General features: G+C 27.4%; 1 protein-coding gene and 1 long non-coding RNA gene across 3 annotated transcripts in view; one reads left to right on the forward strand and one right to left on the reverse strand.

The window, feature by feature from the left end:
- Positions 1-3,571, forward strand: part of LOC136086768 (uncharacterized) — a 19,609-nt gene extending 16,038 nt beyond the window's left edge. Inside the window, exons 4-6 of one of the 2 annotated variants that reach the window (XR_010641575.1) lie at positions 2,478-2,633; positions 2,775-2,969; positions 3,120-3,571. This is a non-coding gene — a long non-coding RNA (uncharacterized LOC136086768). Of the gene's footprint in view, positions 1-2,477; positions 2,634-2,774 lie in introns of both variants that reach the window. The other variant, XR_010641574.1, reaches the window with a different exon arrangement.
- A 4,311-nt stretch (positions 3,572-7,882) lies between these two features.
- On the reverse strand, positions 7,883-9,802 carry LOC105844028 (uncharacterized). Its single transcript, XM_065809651.1, has one exon. The coding sequence runs from the start codon at positions 9,800-9,802 to the stop codon at positions 7,883-7,885; it is 1,920 nt and encodes a 639-aa protein (XP_065665723.1).
- Between the last annotated feature and the right edge of the window lie 12,836 nt (positions 9,803-22,638).

Here is a 22,638-nt window from a genome sequence, read left to right on the forward strand (position 1 = left end):
CTCTTATAAGTGATATATCTGTTGAGTGTCCTTTTAGCACTAGCGACCATAACACAGTCCAATTTTCTATAAATACGAACAATTTCAATCAGTGTGAAAATAAACCAGAATCTTTCTACGGCTTTTCTGAAGCTGATTTTAAAAGCCTTGAGTCATATTTATCAAAAATAAATTGGGATTTCGAGTTTTCTTGTGTCTGTACAATTGAGGATTACTGGAGCATTTTTCTAAGGCTTTTTGGTACTGGTATTAATGAATTTGTACCTATTAGGAAAAAGTAATACAAAATATGTATAACAAAACCATTAATCACTATCCAAATTACATTTAAAAAATCTTAAGCAGCAAAGTATTATTATGGAAAAGATGGACAAATAATAAAACCATTTATAACAAATCAGCTTACAAACAGTACGCCAGGAATTGCAAACTAAACTTATCTAACTACCAATCGAAAATTGAATTAAACCTAGTAGAGGGAAATACTATTTGCAAGTTTTATAAATATGGTAATAATAAAATGAATATCCTTAATAAGCACCACCACCTAATAGACAAAAATAACAATAACAAGGTCACTTCCAGCAATATAGAATTGCTAACGTGTTTAATAATCACTTTGGAAGTGTTTTTACAGACGATAGTTGCTATTTGCCTAATATTGCCACTTATGTTAATGATCCAATAAGTATTGACACGGTTCATTTTTTCGTGGAGTCAGTGTATAAAACCCTAATGGGAATTAATCCAAGTACCTCGATCGGTCCTGATGGTCTACCTAATGCAATTCTTAAAAAGTTAGCTCATGTTTGATATATAAACGTTCTACATGTACTAATCTTTTAGAATCTACTAACGATTGGAGTACCGCACTTGACAATCATCTGATTACAGATGTTACATATATCAACTTCCGAAAGGCGTTTTATTCCGTATCTTATTCAAAATTAATATTTAAACTTTCTTTATACAATATTCGTGGTAACCTTTTAAAGTGGATCACTGCATTTCTCACAGACAGATCTCAACAGGTAAAGATTAGTAGTGCTTTATCAGATCCGATTTGAATTGTAAGTGGTGTACCTCAGGGTAGTGCGCTAGGACCAACTTTGTTCTTATATCATATGTAGTAAACAATCTCGAATGTACAATAAAACTTTTCGCTGATGATTTAAAGTTATAAAGTTCGTATTGCGATATGAATCATAGTCACGATTTAACTGTTGCTCTTGATAGAATAATTATTTGGTCGGATACTTGGCAATTGCCAATTGCCAGCAAGAAATCTTTTGCACACAGAATACCACTTTCTCTATAGCATAGTATTAGTTTTAATTACAAGTTATGTGATTGTATTCTAGATTGATCATCTAACCCAAAAGATCTTGGAGTAATTATGGACTCCCGCCAAAACTACAAAAAACACATTGTCAGAGTCATTCATGTAGCAAATACTAGAGCATACCTAATCTTAAAATGCTTTAAAACTCGCAATCCTATTATATAAGTACGTGCATTTACCACTTATATAAGATCAATTATTGAATATTGTTCTCCAGTTTGGTCGCCACACCAAACTATGTTAATTAAATCTATTGAAAATATTCAAAAACGATTCACAAAAAAGTTGCTAATATTAGTTGTTTAAGCTATTCTAGCCGTTTACAGTTGCTTGGTTTCAAATCTCTGGAACTCAGACGTTTAAAACATGATTTAGTCATATGTTTCAAAATTATGCATAAATTGGTTTGCATAGATAAAAACTTGTTTTTTCAAATTAACAATAATAATTATACCCGCGGTCATACTTTTAGGATTCGAAAGCAACGATGTCAACTCGACATTCGCAAATATTGTTTTTCTCTACGAGTTGTAAATATCTGGAATAATCTGACATCAGAAGCTGTAAATGCTGATAACATTTGTATATTTAAAAATAAAATAAAATCGTGCAATTTCGATAAAAATTGTGTCTATAAAGTAAATGAATGAACTTGTTTATTCATTTACTTTATTTTTATGTTCAATTTTTATGTTCAGCATATGGAATCACCAGTGCAAATGGTATGAAATCAATTAAATTATAAGTTGTGCAACAAAAAACAAATAATTTTTAAAATAGTGTAGTTTTATTTTAAATTATATAGTTTATATATGACTTTTTTATACTAATTATATTATTAAAATTATATTGTCATATAAGGTTGACATGGTTGCTTATTTAGTTATATTACTCATGCAGAGATGAAAAAGCCTATATCTCAAAGGTCAAATACCAAAATTAGCAAAGTATTGTAACAACGTCATTGACTCACCACTTTTCAATATTCCCTTGAATTAAGGGAATATTGAAAATATAAATATATATATTTTATATATATAAATATATATAAAATATATATATATGTATATAAATATATATATATATATTATATTTGTTGTGTGTGTATGTGTATGTATATATTTTTTTTTTACAGCTGATTGAATTAGAAGAACTAAGATCCAAAACATTTAAAAAATCTCATGGGCCACTTGTGAATAAACTTGACCAAGTTCTATGTGGTTTTAATGTTCAAAGACAAGCTTATAATGACAAATGTTTTATTGGGAACCATGTTCATGAAATATAGCAGGTTTTTTCATCCATATTTCTTATGCATACTTTTAAACATGAATTGTATAAATATTTTCTCAAATGCATAAGTTCATAAATACCTAATGGTTTTTAAACATTAAATTTGTAAATGTGCCCTTAAATTATCTTTATTCATTAGATAAACAGCGTCCTAGATCTTTGTAATTCAATACCAAAGATAGTAAGCCATCTTGGATTTATTGATACAGATGTTCATTATGAGGCAATGGTCTTGAGTGAAAAATTTGTTGTTTTGTCCTGCAAATATATGCAAAATGCTACAACTTTATTAATTCAAGTGAAATCATTAACAAGAATCCATTATCAGAATTAGGTGAAAGTATCTTTTTTTTAAATATATTTTATTGCATTACGGTACTATTATAAAAATTTACTCTTATTTAAATTACTTTTGTAAGGATTAGCGCATTTATTCTTTTCTTTGTTTTCTAGTTCATTTATATATTTACTTTTTTTGAATTAGAAAGAGCCATTGAAAAATTAATGAGTTACTCGTAAAACATGGCCAAAAGAGTCCATTACGTCAAAAATATCGCATTTGTTGGAGAGTCATTGTGTTGATTTTATAAGTAATTGGCGTTTGAGTCTCAATATTTATGGAGAGCAAGGTATAGAAAGCATACATGCTGAGTTTAATAGTATGAACAGCACCTTTTGTCATATGAAAGGAGCGCAGCGACTAAAAAGTGTTCTGTCTGAACATTACATCAAAAACTCCCCAGAAGCATTGAAAATCAGACCAACCATTAAAAAAAGAAAAGCTAAGTGAAGTTTTTCCGATGAATTGTGTAAACAAATGCTAACATAACAACTTAATTTCAATGTTTTTTTGTCAGAATTTTTTATAATATATATTGTATATTGTATGATTCCAAATAAAACAAATAATATTAGTTTATATTTTAAATTTCGATGATTGGTATTAGAACAGCAACAAATATTTTATTTTACTAATTCATTATAGTTCAGTTTTTATTCTTTACGTTTTACTTAACATCTTGTTCAGTACCTATAACAAAATGGAAATTTTAGGGAAAAAACGTTGTTTTTTTTTAAGGAAAAAAATTCTAAAAAGGTATATACAAAAAAAATTACCGGTTCTTCAAAATTTGATAAACTCTTTAAATACCTTAACTCTTTCTTTTAAACACTTCAGATTTTCTTCAGCTTTTAAATTGCTTATTTATGAAGAATTACTGACTTCCTTGAACGTCATACCAAAATAAGCAAAGTTCTAGATCTTGTAAAAGTTTGACAAATTCTTTTGTTTAATATTTTTCTCTCTTGAAAGCTAGTAATAATAAACACTTATTTAAAAAAAACAATTTTAACATGTCATTGTTATAAAAAGATATACAAAATTAAGTTATTAGAGGAAAGCTTTACAAAGTTTTTTTGCCTTTTGCACGCTTTATTAAAAATCAAACGGAAAAAATATTTGTTAACGCGCATGCCCACAATAAAGTTCCATTACGAAACTGCCGTGATATATATATATATATATATATATATATATATATATATATATATATATATATATATATATATATATATATATATATATATATATATATATATATATATATATATATATATATATATATATATATATATATATATATATATATATATATATATATATATATATATATATATATATAAGGTATTAAACGATCTGGTTCTTTAACACATACAACATTGAGTTGACCATGTGAGATACAAGTACATCTCACACGGTCAACTCAATGTTATATGTTAAAGAAATACATACTGTTTTGTATGTTAAAGAAATACATACTGAAAAATGTTTGAAGCAGTATGTATTTCTTAAACATACAACTCAATGTTGTATGATTAAGAAAAACATACTGCTTCAAACATTTTTCAAAGACTTGAAAAATATTTTTCATCAAACTTGGAACATGACAGGGAAAATTTGATCCACTCCCATTTGTCTGAAATAAAGTGTGCCATCATGCCTAAGTACTCATGATGAAAGGATAACCAAGCGTCCAGAGAGATGGAAACAGTTTCAGCATTGTTTTCGTTAAGCATAACTTTCGTTGAAAGCTTAATCTTTTCATAGGCTGGATTGAGCATGCTACGGTAGTATTTCTCACTTCTAATGTCAAAGTGTGGTGTAAAAACAGCATGATGGTATAAAAATCCCGGATTATTTACAATTGACCAAGGCTGTAAGTCGAGGAAAATCATTTCAAATATAGATCTATGAAACTTCAGATCTGCTTTGAAGTTTGAATCAATTTTTGAGATATTGTCAACCCAGCCAGGCATTGTAAAATGCAACATTTCAGTCCTCTGCCGTTTTGATCTGATGTCAAATAAGGGTATTGTTCTTTTTTTAATTGTAATAGGCTCAAGTTGATCTGAAGTTGGTATATTTTCAGGACTGCCGGTAGTTGTGAGTATTGCTTTTTCAGTTCGGAGATTTTTTAGAATAAGCTGTGAGTGTCGACTTCTTAAATATGATGAAAGTCCGCTAAGTAATTGAAGTTTTGGATTGTGCAATCCACGAGATAGTTTCAAATTGCAGATATTGCAAGTTGCGTATTTGGAATCACTGGCTGTTACGGTAAAATGGTTCCACAAATAGCTTTTCTTTCGATTATTTTCCATTTTAAAATTTAGTACTGAGAAACTTTTAATGAAATTATTGATTTAGGTTGCTTCACAAAATCTCTACAACTGTTATAATTAAAAATTAATTTACTAACAAACGAATGCAATTAGGAAACTTTCATGATTCCACTCTAAATTAAAAAAAAGTTATCTAAACTTAAAAAAAATCTAATAAAAGTTTCGGTTCATTTCAATGGCGGTTTGAATCGAAATTTTGGCCGAAAAGGGAAAAGTAAAAAATTGTTGAAGCAGAAATTTCGGTTTTCCGTTTCGGCCGAAGCAGAAAGTTTTCGTTCACTAACCACAAACGCCAGTAAAATAGTTTTAACAAATTTATGAAAACTCTCACTTTAGCAGTTATTCTCAAATATAATTTAAATCAATTTTATAAAATTAATAATATTGCCTCTCGGAGCAACAGCGACGCAACAATTTAAACTGATAACATTAAACAGCAAATCACATTTAAAATTTACAACAGCTAATCAAATGAGGCGAGAACTATGATCAATCAGTAGTTATAAGGTAATAATTTGAAAGTAATAAATATTTTACATCATCTTAATATGGTGTTATGCCAGAATAACATCTTTTTTTTTCAAATACTTTAGGCGGCAAAATCGCCCTCGCGGCAAAATTTCCCGGTCTACCCTATGTAGTTTTAATTTATTGCAGATTTAGAGTTCACCATAAATCGCAACCTATTTTATATGCTTCATCAAGGAGTAACATACCAGTCAAAGTGGTCAGGTTAAATTTTTAACTTCAAAACGAAATTCTCGGCCCAGAAAAACCTTAAAGACATGTAAAAACACTTTGGTTTTTTTTTTACCTCTTTGATGCAATGTACCGCGGAAAACTTTAGCCTAGCCTAACCTAACTGCACATAGTAACAGAAAATTTTTTTATAGTAAACTACAAAATTTATCGGTTGGTAGTTTTTCTAAGCTTTTTAATAAATTTTTTTATTGTTTTTTTTTTTTTTTTTTTTTATCCAATTATTTAACCATAAAATCAAAAATTACAAAACCAATTATAATTTACAAAGTTAGGTTCGGTGTAACTCATAAAATTAAAAACTAGTCAATGCAGTGACACCTAATGTAGTGAAAACTAATCAATGGACTGACAAAATTAATTAAAGTTGTTCTTTCTCTCTTCTTTCCATAAAATAGAAAAAGTTTAGTTGAAATTTGGTAGAAAAAATATTTAAAAAATTAATTTTTGAAAATTTGGTTGAAATTTTAGTTCTTTTATTAGTTTACATTTTTGAAGATTTTTTTCTAATAACTTTGCTTTATTTGTTTAGGGTTTTTTTTTCTTGTTTTTTAGGTTTATTTTTTTAAATTCTTTATTCTTGTTTACTCACTTTTTTTTAAACTTTTATTACCGAAATGTTTTTTGATTTATTTTTTCTTCATAAAACTTTTTTTTTACTTTTCACCGTTAAACAAACACCATTTGCCATGTCATTGCAAAAAAAAAAAAAAAAATATATATATATAAATATATACATACTGGAAAACTTATCGGTAAATTTATCTTTATTGTCAACAATTGCTTCTGTTAACATTTTGAATTCAATAGCAAAAAATTTTGATACAAGCAAGGTTTTAGATTTTCAATAAAAGCAAGGAACTCTAGTATTTTCAATCATAAAAAATTGTCATATCAAATTATAACATAAGTAAAGGATATTTTCAAAGTTAACGTCAATTCATGAATTGGTTTTAAGTTTGATTGTAAAAAACTTGATTCAATTAAGTTTTGTCTCTTTTTTACTGAAGTTTTCTTAAGTTTTTACACTCGTAATTCTGGGATTATTTTCTCTTTCCGCAGAGTCTGAGCGGAAAAGGAAAATTCCTCTGAGCCTCAGAGTCAACTTTATATTAGTAATCGAGTTAGAAATTTTGAAATCGCCATTACCAGAAGAAAGTGAATTATCATGATAGTTAAAAATATATTAAAATTTTTCTTAAATCATTCAATCAAATGGTTTTATTAAACTATTTCTTCAAAGGAAATAGTTAAATGAAATAATTTCATTTTTAATTTATTAATTAAACATTAAACCGAATAAAAAAAATAATATATATATATATATATATATATATATATATATATATATATATATATATATATATATACACACGAAAACAAGCCCATTTACTTCTAAAATAAGTTAAACTGTTTAGAAATACATGCAATCGTAAAACTAAAACTGTATTAAAACCGTAAACTAGTGTCATTAATACGTTTCATTTACGATAAATAAAACAAATAAATTATAGAAAATTAACATTTTATAATTAATAATATTAGGATGTGTTCCTCGTTCTTGCGGAGAAAGGTGCAAAGTGAATGCTAAGTTATGACAAGATTTAACGGCAAATTCCTTTATTTAAAAAAGATGTTACGTTGACAATATTTATAAAGTAAAACAAATAAAGAATATTTAATCTACTTGTTGATTAAGAATTCTTAATTTACGCAAACAGAATCTAATCGAACGTTGTGTTTTCATTGTATCTGGATGGTTGATACCTAAAGTTTCAGCTTCTATTTAATAAACATAATACAACATTTTTAAACTTTACTATAATTTCCCATTTCGATCAAACAGCTTGTGATACTATTTTTTGTTGAAATTGTATCTGGATGGTCGATACCTAAAATTTTAGTTTGCATTTTATCAACAGGATACAAAATTTCTAAAGCTTCGTTATATTTTTTAATTTTGATCAAACAGTATGCGATATTATGTTCTGTTGTCATAGTGTCTGGATGGTTGATACCTAAAGTTTTAGTTTGTGTTTCATGGACAGAACAATAAATTTTTAAAGCATCTTCATATTCTCCCAGTTCGCTAAAACAGATTGCGATATTATGTTTTGTTTTCATTGTATTTGGATGGTTGCTACCTAAAGTTTCTGTTTGTATATTATCAACAGAACACAAAATTTCTAAAGCAACCTTATAATTTTTCAATTTTATTAAACAGTTTGCAATATTATTTTGTGTTGTCATTCTAATTGGATCGTTGATACCTAAAATTTTAGTTGGTATTTCATACAAAATTTTTAAAGCTTCGTCATATTTTCCAAGTTCGTGCCAACAGTTTGCGATATTATTTTTTGCTGTCAATGTTTTTGGATGGTTGGGACCTAAATTATTAGTTCGTATTTCAACAACAAAATAATAAATTTCTAAAGCTTCGTCATATTTTCCCATTTTGTTTAAACAGTTCGCGATATTATGTTTTGTACTAATTGTTAAATCATTATCTTCTCCATACCTTTCTGCATTAAAGGTTTGAATAGCTTTTAATATTTCAATTGCTTCATTAAATAAACCTTTACATACTAATAAATTTTTAATTGGAGTTGTCATACGATGGAAGGTTTCTGATATTAATTTGTAATTTTTGCGAAACATATGAATAAAATGAAAAACAAAATGGATTCCATAATCAGCGTGATCATTTTCTTTCTTCAACTCAAAATTAAAATAATTTTTTAAAAGATCAAGGTACGTACTTGTACTTGAACTTTTAGTTTGAAAATGTCTACACGACAACTGAGTCAGATCGTGCATTGAAAAGTTCTCGTCGTCTAAACTATCTAATAAAGAATAACTCAAGAGTAATCTAATAGCTTCATCTACCAAGTATTCTTCATTTATTGTCATTTGTTTTGAGATTTGGATTATAAATTCTTTACTTATGTTTTGACCATCGCAATGAGATAAACAGTTTAGTATTTTTAACGGAATAATTTTAGTTTTTTCTAGTTTTATTAGAACTATATTGATCGCTTTTATTGCAGACTTTGATTCTTCTTCGGTCGGAAAGTCATCATTGTCTAGTATTTCTATGGGTTTTGATCGATATCGGTCTAAGTATTTTTCTATTGAAATTTTATGTATATTTATATATTTTATTGCCTGAGTAATAGCAAAAGGATGAAAACTAAATTCTTTAGTTAAGCTTTTTATGCTTTCGTCGGGGCTTTCTTTAATATTTAGTTTTACATAAGCGAAAGCTTCTTCAGCAGAAAAACCATTGATAAGCATTTTATTTATAGTATTGCTCCAAATTTTCCACTGAGAGGTTATTAAAGTAAATGAATTCGGTTCCTTTGAAATGTACATTTCAAAATTTTTAACACTTTCATTGTCGACGTTGTCAAAAATATACAAAGTCTTTTCATTTTTATAATAGTTGTGAATTTTTTCAACAATCACTTCTACATCAATGTAATCACCTTTGGAATCTTGAACAGCAAACCCTAATTTTTGACCAATTTTAATCATTGACAATTGCAATTTTCCAAACGCTGCATCAATCCAAACAAAATTTTTATAAAAACTATGATAAAGCTCACAGTATTTTTTAGCAAGTTGTGTTTTTCCAACACCGGACATTCCATAAATGACTAAGGTTGACACTTGTGATTCAATTAAATAACGATGAATTTCACAAAGTTCTTTTTTTCGTGAAAAAAACATTTCAGAAGAAGGTTGAACACCAAATATTGAACGCACAGTTATTTCTATAATGAAAACTTATTTTATTATCTCAATTCAAACGAACCAAATATTCAACGATTAAAGTTGAATTCAAAATGAAAAAATCTCTTAATTAAACATATCTGAGTTTAAACAAATGCGCAATTCGTAAATTTGAAAATATCCAATCCTTTATACCAAATTAAATAAATATATTTATAAACTTTTATTCAAACTTATTGTTAAAAATAATACATCTTTTTATAAAAAATATTGAAAACTTTTATTACAAATTTTAATGTATTATTTCTATTTTTATAAGTAAATAAAAGTTCTATAAACAGAAGTTTATATTATATGAACAACTTCGTTTATATTATACAAACACGTAACTATTATTACTCTTGAGAATTCATATAAAAGTACAAGTAAATCAGATTTTTTAAATGTTTTAAAATTTTTAAAAGACTTCTAATAAATTAGCATTTTAAAAATATTTATACTTTAATGTTCTTTTGTGTAATGATATTATTTATAATTTAGTATCTTTTAATAATAATACTACTAATAATAATAATAACAAAATTAATAATAATAGTAGTAATAACAATAATAACAACAATAAAAATACTACATATTATTGTCAGTAACAATTAGTGCCGTGTCTAGTGGGTGGAGAGCGCCTTCTTCTCTCTATCTAACCTGTCATTAGGCCCCCAAAATCTTAAAAAACTTGTATTAGGTTAAACAAAATAAAAAATAAAAAAAATTAGAAAGAAGAAACCTTGATTTGCAAAATTTAAAACTTATTCTGAGATCACCACTATATATACATATATATATGCATACATATATTTTTATTACTACTAAAATTATCTCCTTCCTTAGGATTGTTAAAAATTATTTGCATATGGTCACTATTTTTTACTCTGCCATAAAATCATTGTTTTTTAACTACGCACCTCCTGTACAACATCAACAAAAATGCTTATAAAAAATGATCTAAACAAACTTAAGCTTTAAGATTTGATTTGCATTAGTATTATGATATTCTGAGTGGTTGTTAATTGCGAAAGTAGAGTATTATTATTATTTTTTTTAGTATATTTTTGACTACAAAAACCACATCTAATAATACATCTTAAAATTGCATAAAACTTATTTTATATACTATTTACTTTTGATATACATATCTATACCACAGGTGACTAATTTAACTACTTTCATCTTGTCGATGCTTTGAATTATTGTTGTAGTAACTTGTAAACATATTTTTATTTGTTTTTTGAAAGAATTCTTGAAATATTTTTATTTGTTTTTTGAAAATATTTTTGAAAATTTTGAATATTCAGAAATTACAAGATAGTTTACCTCACATTTTAGAACAAGGTCTATCAATCCAAATTGTAAAGCAAAAGTATTAGATGCAAGAAAGCATAAAACGCAAAAAACAAACAGTTGGTAGCAGCTGTAGCGTGGTGCAAAGATAATGGTGTAAGAGGGCAGTGAGCCCTTAAATCAAGACTTTCCCCTTGATTAAAGATCTATAAACAACAAATCGATGTCTGAATGGTAAAAAACACACACGAAAAGAACAATCACTATTATTAGATGAGTGACTAGTCAGCAGTACCAGACCAATGAATATACATGACATTGTTCCGATTGTGTGTAAAGCATGCGGTAAAGCCTTTTCAAAATTAAACATTGAATCTGGATTTAAATTTTCCGGGATCGAACTAATCAATCCGGATATTATCCCAGATTACGAATATCTGCCAGCATCAATGACCGATTGTCCAGCACCCACTCCTACTGTTGAACATCCAGAAATCATTGCAGATATTGCAGAAACTATTATATCTAAACCCGATGAAAATCTGCAGGAAATGGCTAGCTTAGATAAGCGAGACTCTTCTGAATTTGCAGGACCCTCTATTGCTGTAGCAGGACCATCTGTTGCCGTAACAGCAACCCCAAATATCATAACATTAGAAGTTCTGAGACCCTTTTCAAAGGCTCCAGCCAGAAAAAAACAATTTAAAAGTAGGCAATAAAAAGCAAGATTTTTGACAGAAACTCCTGTTTGAAATAAGATTTGTTTGGCAGAAGAAAAAAAAACAGGAATAAAAAAATTTTCAATGGTTCAGAAAGATCCAAAAAGGAACGCAAGAAAACCTAAAACAAAACATGCTGCTAAAAGACTTCAGTTTGAAGAATCCGATAATGAGTTTGAGGAAGAATTGAGACTTTGAATGATAAATAGTAATAAGCAATAAAATGCTACTAGTGCAGCAGTTGAAGACGACAAACCAATGGAACTTTTAGATGATTCTGATAATATTCATCGTCTACTACCGCTTGAAAGTGATGACAGTGAAAATGATATTGAAATAATATCTTTTTAACAGATTGTTGAATCATCAGACCTGAATTTTTTACTTTGATGCACTGAATGGGAAGGATTTTGTTCTTGTTAAATTTGACACAAAAAAGAAAACTATTCATTATGTTGGACAAATCTGTGAAGAAAAAAAAATGCAAATGCTCAAATATTTGAAAAGAGAAAATTTGAAATCGTATAAATTTATCTCTGTCAGTAAGCAATTGTACCAGTTTATCAGAGATGATATCGTCTCTAAGCTTCCCAATCCATTGCAGTATGGTGGCACAACTCGTGTCGGTCGACATTTGATTTTTCAATTTTTGCAAATATTTCTTAAAATTTCTGATGAAAAAACTTGTTCACTAAACTATGAATGTGAACCTTTTGGCAGAAATTTGAAGAACAATGTTTTTAATTATGCTTTATTGCCAACTTTTTACTGATTTTGTAAAAAACTGTATATAAGATCATAGTGCCTTATTGTGCAGATCAATGTGCCCCATATATAGATACCGTGATCCTTTGAAGGTGATGTTACAAAGTTAAATTCTAGCTTACTAAACAATATTTGGACCAAAATTAGCTTGTTGATTTATATAAAGAAAAAAATATTCTTTTGAAAATATTGAAAATAGTATTGTTGTCTGCAAGGGTTTTTAAGTAATAAACCATAAACCATAAAAAGGATCAAGCTACTCCCATCTCACTTACAGCTAAATTGTATTTACTTAAACTTAAAAAAAAAAACTTGACCTTTTTGCATAATTGATCTTTCTGCATAATTTTTTTCAGGTTTTGTTGTTCATTTTGGCTGAGATTTCATGCAATCATGATAGTTTAATAATCAAACATCGGGGTCGAGTGTCAACCCTTAGTGTCCGAGCCTCAGATCCGAGTGTCAAAGTCTTAAATTGTAAAATGGAAAATGCCTTGCAATCACTTAAGTTTGTTTGTTTTTGAAAAAAAGTTATTTTTGCTTCTGAAGAATACATATTTACCTAACCAGTTGTGTTATAATAATGTGTTTCCATTTAAAGCTCTTTCCTTCCTTTGAAAGTGCAATTAGACAAAGCTAATTTAAAAAATTATATTGTCAACATCTACTGGTAACCAATTTAGAACATGGCGTATTAGTGGCCATATACTTTTAGCTGCTAAAGAATTTGTGCCTAATTTAGCCAATATATGGGATAAATAGGCAACATAACCCTCTCTAATAAAACCTGCAAAGCTTTGAGCATTAAATTCATGCAACAGGACAACTTCGATACAGCAGATAATTGTATGGAGACTCCTGAAGAGCCATCAGTTTCATTCACATAACATCAAATCATAAGCTTTGATTCCTCTTTTGTTATTTCTAATGATAAAAGAAGAAGATTAGCAATTTTTGGAAAGAAAAATTTTGAAAGCATCCAATTAAAGGAGATACCAGGTTTTATAACCATTAAAAAAGTAAACCGAAATCTATCAACTATGAATACTAAAGATGTTTTGAGTTTAGTTAAAGACATGAAATGAAAAGAAAGAACATAAAGTTAAAAACAAGTGCAAAATGCAGAAAAAAAAAAGAAAGAAGTCTTTATTAAAATTAAAGAGAAATGTATGTATACTGAGTAAAAAAGCTGACGGATTGCCCAAAATGCCACAATACTTTGAAACCCAATGCAGCAAGTTAGTATACCGTGTTGATGGAAAAAAAAACTTACAATAATTTTTCTTGCTGCAGTTTTGCAAAGAATATTGAAAAATCAAAAAATAGTTTATTTAATGTAGATAGTGATTAAGAGAGTAATGAATGATTTATGAATATTGAGCTAATGTTTAACTAAAACATTCTTTTAAAATATAATGCTTCATTTATATTTTCATGTTATAATAAACATTATTCTAGTTGTGTTATTTGACTTTTATGCTTATGTGATAAATGCACCACAAAAACCACATCCTTACTAAGTTGAGCTTGGCTCAATAATATCAAACATATTACTTATAAATAATTTAACCACTTGGTTATTATTGAAAAAGACACTCAAGAGCTTATTAAAAAGTCAACTTGACAAACTTAGTCAGACATTTGCATGTTTTATAGTACTTTTATTGAAACGATTGCTTTAAAAAACCAGATAAAATTTTTTTGAAAAGTATTAAATGAGCGATATGATGTATCTGATGAAAACAAAAAGATTTTAACTATTGATATTATTAACGTAAAATCCAAAACCCTGCTAATAAGCTGCTGTAAAAGGCCTCCAAACGGAAGAAATAAAGAAATAAAGAAACCAAAAGACTTTAGCAGTTTTTTACAAAAAAATTTCTTGAAAAAACTAATCTTGAACAGACTTAAAAACAAAACTCTGATAAGCACTTGTTAAAAAGCTTTGAAAGTGTAGACGACAGCTCCGGAAATCACTTCTGCAAGACTATAACAGTCTTATCACTTGGATGCATAAATTACATTTTTCTTTGCTATAGCATTTTAGAGATTTCATGGTGCATTTCAATTTTTTTTTACCAGAAAATTTAATATTCTTGCAAAAAAAAAGGCATTTCATAAGAAGATATAAAAACATTTATTGAAAGAATTAAAGTTTAATAAGCTATTGAAGGAATTAAAGTATAATTAAAATTAGCAGACATACTCATACAAAATCTGCGATGGAGTTAATAAAGTATGTTTCTTTTAACGAAGATAAAAGAAACACCTTGAAAACGCATTCAATATTTTTTGAACATTTATTTAGTACTTACTAATATTTACTTCATTAATTTTAACTTACTTAAAAATATGCATAAACAATATTCTAATGTTTTAAAAAACATACTTCTAAGAACATAACTATAAAGTGATCTATTTACAACCTATTTTCATAAGTTTATTTGGCTTCAACGTTTTAAATGTTTCCACTTATTGTGTTTTGGCATCTATTTTTTGCCTTTTGCATCATCATCCTGTTTAAACTGAAACTTAAACGGCTATTTTCGTAGCCACATTAGAGGGTTGACTTTTTTACAACTATACTTGGGTAGAGTGCCAAAGTATGACATTTTAGATTAGATTATCGATTTTAATAGTTCTATTGACTACAAAAACGTCCCCCGAAATTAGAAAAACATGTTTTTGTTTGAGAAACACATAAAAATCGTTATATAAGCAGATAAATAACAATTTATTTAGACAAAATAACTTTCAGTTATATAAAAAATAATTTAAAAGTTGTTTTGCATGATAAAATTGTAGTTCATTTTGTCTATATCTCTGGCAGGAATTTTTTGCATAACTTTTATGACTCTTTCAGATCAAATATTGGATCTCTGAGTTCCTTGTATTCTGCTGGGCTCCTGTGACCACAATCTTTTTAAGGCTGGAGTTGAAGTTATTGCTTGGTCTAAATTTTTAAAATCACGTTCTGAGTATTGCTTGTCAGAAAACCATATATCAGACCAAGTTGATGCAATGAAGTCGCAAATCAAGCTAAAAACCAGAAGGGCATAGATTGCTCTTGAATTCCATCTGGCGTTGTGCAACGATGGCAGACTTTTGAAGTTTATAGCTGGAAAGCTGCCATTCACCTTCATGTATTGGTAACTTTGTACCAACTCGAACAAAAAGTCTCTCCACTTATTAGTCTTTACTTTACAAATTTGTTCATCTTGCTTAAAGCTTGACTTCAAATTTTCATAAATTTTTTGCAAGTTTTCAAATTTGTAATGTAATTCTGGCAATTCTTGCACTCCTTCGTTAAGAATTTCAGTCATAGAATGTTTCAAATTGTGTCCAACACATGATGCTGACAACTAATACATGGAAATGGTTCAAGATTTTTTTTTTCAAGTTCTCTTTGCAGTTGAATTAAAACTCCATTTCTACTTCCAGTATTCACACTTGTAGTATCACATAATATAACTTTAATACTACTCCATAATTGAAATTTATCTAACACTTTAACTATTCCTCTGTAAATACTAACAGCTTTCCCATCATCTAGTTTTAAAATGGCTAGTTTCAACTCCTTTTCTGCATTTTTTAAAACCAAGACTCCTGCATTTTTTAAAACCACTTTCTGCTTTTTTTAAAACCATACTCCTTCTCTGACATTATTTTACCGTCAAAATGCAACACCCAATTCTCATTTTTTAAATTACTTATCATGTGCTTTTCCATTTTTTGAGCTGCTGATATTTTAGTTTACTTTCAGATAAATTTTTGCAAACTTCTTCTGATTTCTTAACACTTAGTTTTGACTTCTTAACTAAGTTAACAGCCACAGTGGTATTTTATCTTAACTTTTTGTCTGGAGGAATATAATTAGAATCTTGTTCATCATTTTGTTCATTGCCTTCTTCATTGTTGTCACTGACCTCTTCTGTATCTGTTTCAGGTATGCTAGGTCTTCTTCCAGCCTTAGATAAATGTACTTTAACAGTTTTTGATGTACTATAACCAACTTGACCATTAGTAACCTCTTGTAAGATATAAATGTTTTGTCTTCGTTGCCAAGACAGTTACCATTTACTTTAGTTATATCAATTAAATAACCCCACTTTTCTTCAAGACATGGTTTAGATTTTTGAACTGAATGATGTTTGTTAATGAGAATTTTCCACTTTTTTTGTTATAGACCTTTCTTTTATTTTTGGTAAGTTAAGCTTGAGCAAAAATCAGATAATTCTGTGCCAACTGTTTTACATTTCGAATAAACTGACTTCTATAAATTTGATAAGCAAATAAACCGACCAATAACAGAATAAACTTTTGGCATTTTATTCAAATTATCAAGTGGCTCTGAAACTTTGGGTATGTGAGATCTTGTTGATTTTGATTTCTCAAAGTAGACTAGATTTTGAAACCTTTCAGGTCTCAAAATATTGTTTGATATTTTCTGGTTTTTCAGCTTCTGCAAGCTTATTCTTGACATTTCTAAAATATAAAGTATACGTTAATTATAATTGTAAGTTACATATGAAGCTTAAAATCAAATATTATTTACATATTAGGCAGACATAAACAACTTACTTTAATTATATTATTTGTAGATTTTAATAAACACAAAATAATCACCTTGATTTGAACAGCAAACAACAATTAAAGATGACACTTGCAGAAGCAATTAATATTTGATGAATTTAAACAATTTATAAATAAAACTATATATATATTACCATTATTCGTATCATGCAAAGCAATAAAAAATGTGTAAAAAGCGTAAAAAAGGTTACCTTTTTGGCTTGTTTAAAAAAAAAAAAAATTAAAAAAAAAAATGTTTCTACAGGGGATGTTTTTGCAACCAAAGATCTAAAAGCATGTAATTCTATAAAAAAAATTAATAATGTCACCTTTTAAAAATATACTCATTCATTTTTATGTGAAAAAATTGAAAAGTCAACCCCCTAAGCCACCTATTTTAAAAACAAAGCACGAACAATAGTTCTAATATCCTATATTATATATATATATATATATATATATATATATATATATATATATATATATATATATATATATATATATATATACAGCGGTGGCCAAAAATTAAAGACCACTCTTTTTTTTTTCAAAATTTATTTTTAACCTTAGTATATTTTTATTTTGGGAAAAGGTATCAAAAAAAGAAAAACATTTTTAGAAAGAATTTTTATTGTATTTTATATTTATTATAAAAGAATTTATAATTTTTTTACAAAATAATGTTAAAAAATTAAAAAACTGACTAGTAAAAAATATAAATGGGAAAAAAAATTGGACAAAATGTTAAGACCAGTTTCAAAAATATTTCAAAAAGCAATAAAAAAATAATTTAGAAATGTGTTGTTCCTCCATTTGTTTTCAAGCACTCTTGTACTCGTTCTGGCATTGAATTCATTAAAGTTTCGATTACTTCATCAGGCACATTTTTCAAATGATGGGAGATAGAAGATTTCAAATCTTCCAAATTGTAAAGTTGTTCTTCACCAAGCTTGTGATCAAGCCACGACCATAAATTCTCTATTGGATTCAAGTCTGGACTATTGGCAGGCCATGGAAGCACTTGAATTTTATTAGAATTGAACCAATCGCTAACAACATGCGCTTTATGACACGGCGCATTATCTTGCTGGAAAATAAATCCATCTTGCAACTGCCATAAATCAATGCTAGGAATAAGCGAGTTTTCCAAAATTTCGATGTACCTTTCTTTGTTGAGTCTACCATCGAATAAATGAAAAACGCCAACTCCACAGGCACTCATACAGCCCCAAATGCCTATTGAACCACTGCCTTGTTTTGTTCGTTTCAAAATGCATGATTCATCGAAACATTACGCGACCTTTTCTGTTGTCTACCTCGACGTTCATTTCATCACTAAAGACCACACGGCTCCACTGATCTGTTGACCAATTTTTATATAGTTTGCACCACTCTTTCCTGGCAAATTTTTGTTTTTTATTTAAGCGTGATTTTTTTGCAGCAGCAAGCCATAAATAATTTAAATTGTGGAGGACCCTTCGCACAGTTCTAGGGCATGCTTTCAGACCATTTGACAGTGTCCATTTCGTAGACTTGTCTGTTTTCTTTCATTAATCTCACTAACGAGCGAACATCACGGTCATTTGAAATTTTATTGCATCCAGTCCTATGACAATCATTAATTGACCGGGTCTCTTTGTATCGTTGAATTATGTTAATAATGCAAGAGTGAGACCTTCCGAGCTTTTCTGCTATTTGTCTGATGCTATAGCTTTCTTCTTTTAATACAAAAGCCGTATCTGTCTTTTTCTTTGATCTTTGCATGCATTTTTGCAATATTTTTATATCCTTATTGCAATTCAAAAAAAAAATGTTTATTTGATATCGAAACTCAGGTTTCGACATTTTATTTTATAGCCAACGTAATAAGCAATTAAGACAGTTAAAAAAAATAGTGGATTATTATTTTTAATAAGTGCAAATTAAAGATTTGAAAGTGGTCGTTAAATTTTGTCCAATTTATTTAAAGAAGATTTATAAAGTACTCATATATACATATATATATATATATATATATATATATATATATATATATATATATATATATATATATATATATATATATATATATATATATATATATATATATACATATATATATATATATATATATATATATATATATAAATATATGTATATATATATATATATTTTATATATATATATATATATAAATAGTATATGTTTTCGGATTTTTTGATTCGGATTCCACACTAAAAGTTAGGATATCCGGTTACTGCATAAGGCAGTGTGATAATCAAAGATATAACAGGATGTATTGGGTAGTTTTTCTGGTTTATTAGCCTTAATCATTCCATAGATTGCAGGTGAAACGTAGTCTGATGGATACATTAAAAAATCAGTGACAGTCTAACATAATCTCTTTTCCTAATATATTAATAGGTTTTAAAATTTAACGCTGAAAGTATTTGTTGGGTTGTAATCAATATATAAATGTATATATATATATATATATATATATATATATATATATATATATATATATATATATATATATATATATATATATATATATATATATAAATATATATATATAAATATATATATATATATATATATATATATATATATATATATATATATATATATTTTCTAATTTATCTTTTGTTTTATTTTTGTATTATAAAGCAAAACTTGCTCCTTCATTTAACGGATATATTATAATTTGTGAATGTTTTTTAAGTTGTGCAAAGAAAGCGTTATTGTTTTATTTTTATTATTTTTTTAATTTAATTTTAACGATTTAGCGAGTATTTTAGAACTGTTTAACAAAGTGTTTCTGCGTGAATTGAATATTTGTTAAATTAAGTAGAGCCTAGCGTGTAACAACAAAGAAAAAATTTGTCTTCTTAGGGAGTGAGAGGCATCATTTTATCATTATGTATTTCACAATAAAGAAAAGTTAACAAAATTATTTATTCTGAAATGTAAATACACGGTTGGGGCAAGAGGAAGATAAATTCAATTTTATCGTCACCCTCCTTTAAAATATGAATGTTAATAAAAAATTATTTAACGTCGATAAACTACAATTTTTTGTTACATTACAATGTATTATATGCATAAGTTACATATATAAACAAAATTATAGTATAAAAATTGAATATAATATTCAAGAAATATACAGGGACTTATTTTTACATTTAATTATATTTTTAAACACACATTTTGTAAAACATTACAAAATGTATGTTTAAAAATGTAATTAAAAATAACATATTATTGTTACAACAGTTTATATTTCAGATTTATAAAGATTCAGATCAAGATCAAGAATAATAGTTTACTACATTCTTGATCTTAACTATGTTAAGAATACAGTAAACTAATTAACTACATCCTTAAATTAACTGCATTCTTGATCATATGATCAAGAACGTAGTTAAAAAAAACAAACAAGAAAAAAACAAGTGATTACACTTATTTAAAATTTTCAGAAGAAATCCTTATTATTTTTAGATACATTAGTGCTGCACCAAGCAACATTGGTGCTGCACAAAGCCACGTTAGTGTAATTAGATAGCTATGAATAAACGGAAAGCAAATGAATTTTAAAAAGGTTTGGCTTAACAACTGTTTGACTTTGTGAAGGAGGCCTATATTTTTTAATAAATTTTTTGAATTACACGTATGTTCTTGTTCGACGTCACATTTTCATTTAAAGCTACACCTAGAAACGACAAAGAATGCTTTCTCTTGACGTAGGAGTTATTTAAAAAAAGATTAGGAAGTTTTAAGGAAAAACAATTTTTCCATAAAACTTCCTAAACCCTGATCAATTATAACAGTGTGGTAGAAAGAAGGGAAGTAGTAACTAAAACATAATTTTCTTTCCAGAATTAGTAAAAATGTAAAAAAAAGTTTTTTCTGAAGAAAGTAGTTTATTTTTAAAAAATCAGAAAAATAAAATCTCATCTCCCCACCTGTTCTCCGCTAAAACTGTGAAACTGAAACTGTGAATTGTTGTTTTAGAATTAAAAATGAAATACTTTTTATAGAACTTCTCAACACTTTTATTAAAACATATTTACAACAATATAACAGTAATTAACAACAATATTTTAGTAACGTTTTTTTTTTTTTAACATTGTCAAGTCTATAAGGTTTTGTTGAATAAAGTATATGGTTAAACCAAATTATTAGTCATGTACCGAGCCAAAGGCTGTTCAAAATCTTTGTTTCAATCAACAAAACTTTTGAGAAAAATTGCCTAGGTGCTTGCTTTATGAACCTGTTCAAAACATGTTCAGAAAGCAAGCAATTTTAATGAAATTCTGTAGCTGTTGTTTCCTAATTTGTTTAAAGTATGACATATCCTAAAATCTACGGATTATTATTATTAAAACTATTAAAATAAGGGTATCGAGAATACTGAAAACTTTCAATCAGTCAATAAGATTATTTGCTTTTACTTTGCATTTTATAAAGTTATAATTATTCTTTCTTATGATCTTGTGGTGCTGATTATTGTTACATAATTGTCTACTATAAGTTTGTTTTGGTGTAGAAGCTAAATTAAATATTGAATGTCCAATGCACTCTTCTAATAATATATGTCCGAATAAGAAATTTTATTTAAAAAAAGCTATTATTATAAACTTAACAATAATACATTTAAAAAAAAAACTTGCTTAAAATAAAGTATTTAGTATTTTATCCTATATTGATGTTATAACCCAATACAAAAACATATTTGACATGTACTAATTTCTTTTTTAACACTTTATAAATTAACCGATCCTTTATAAGTAAAAATAAAATATTTTGTTTTTCAAAAGCTAAGTAAAATAAAAGTATTTACTATATTAAACTAAAACGAAGAAACAATAAACTTAGTTTTTTCACACTCAATGATAACATCATTTCGCCCACAACGCACTATACCAGACTTAATATCGCTCCATGTTTTTTCTGGGTTTTTTCTACACCAACTAATTAAAATTTCAAAACTTTGTTCATGAGCTTCTTTGCACTCATTTGAAACTCTATCAATTTCTTTTTCACTGATGTCCAACATAGGAACAAGTGTCATCCAATGCTTTGGCATCATGTCTGCAATCGTATTGAGTACATCACTTGAAAGTTTTTCAACTAAAAAATATGAACGTTGTAGATACAAGAAATAAAAACTATTATGAGTTAAAATCAAAAACTACCTTTTAAATAATCAAATTCAAACTCATTGTTATCTTCTTGATTTAATTCCTGCTGATTTGCCATCTCTAAAATCTATTAATAATATAAATATAAATATTTAAAAAATAAGGAAAAAATAAATATATAAATAAAAACGAAAGTAATAATTTAAAGGTTATCTGTATTTGTTTTTGTGTGTGTGTGTGTGTGTGTGTGTGTGTGTGTATGTGTACGTGTATATGTAAATGTGTGTGTGTATGTGTGTGTGTGTGGGTATGCGCGTGT

This window comes from Hydra vulgaris, chromosome 11, assembly GCF_038396675.1.
Source record: "Hydra vulgaris chromosome 11, alternate assembly HydraT2T_AEP".
NCBI classification, from domain to species: Eukaryota; Metazoa; Cnidaria; class Hydrozoa; order Anthoathecata; family Hydridae; genus Hydra; species Hydra vulgaris.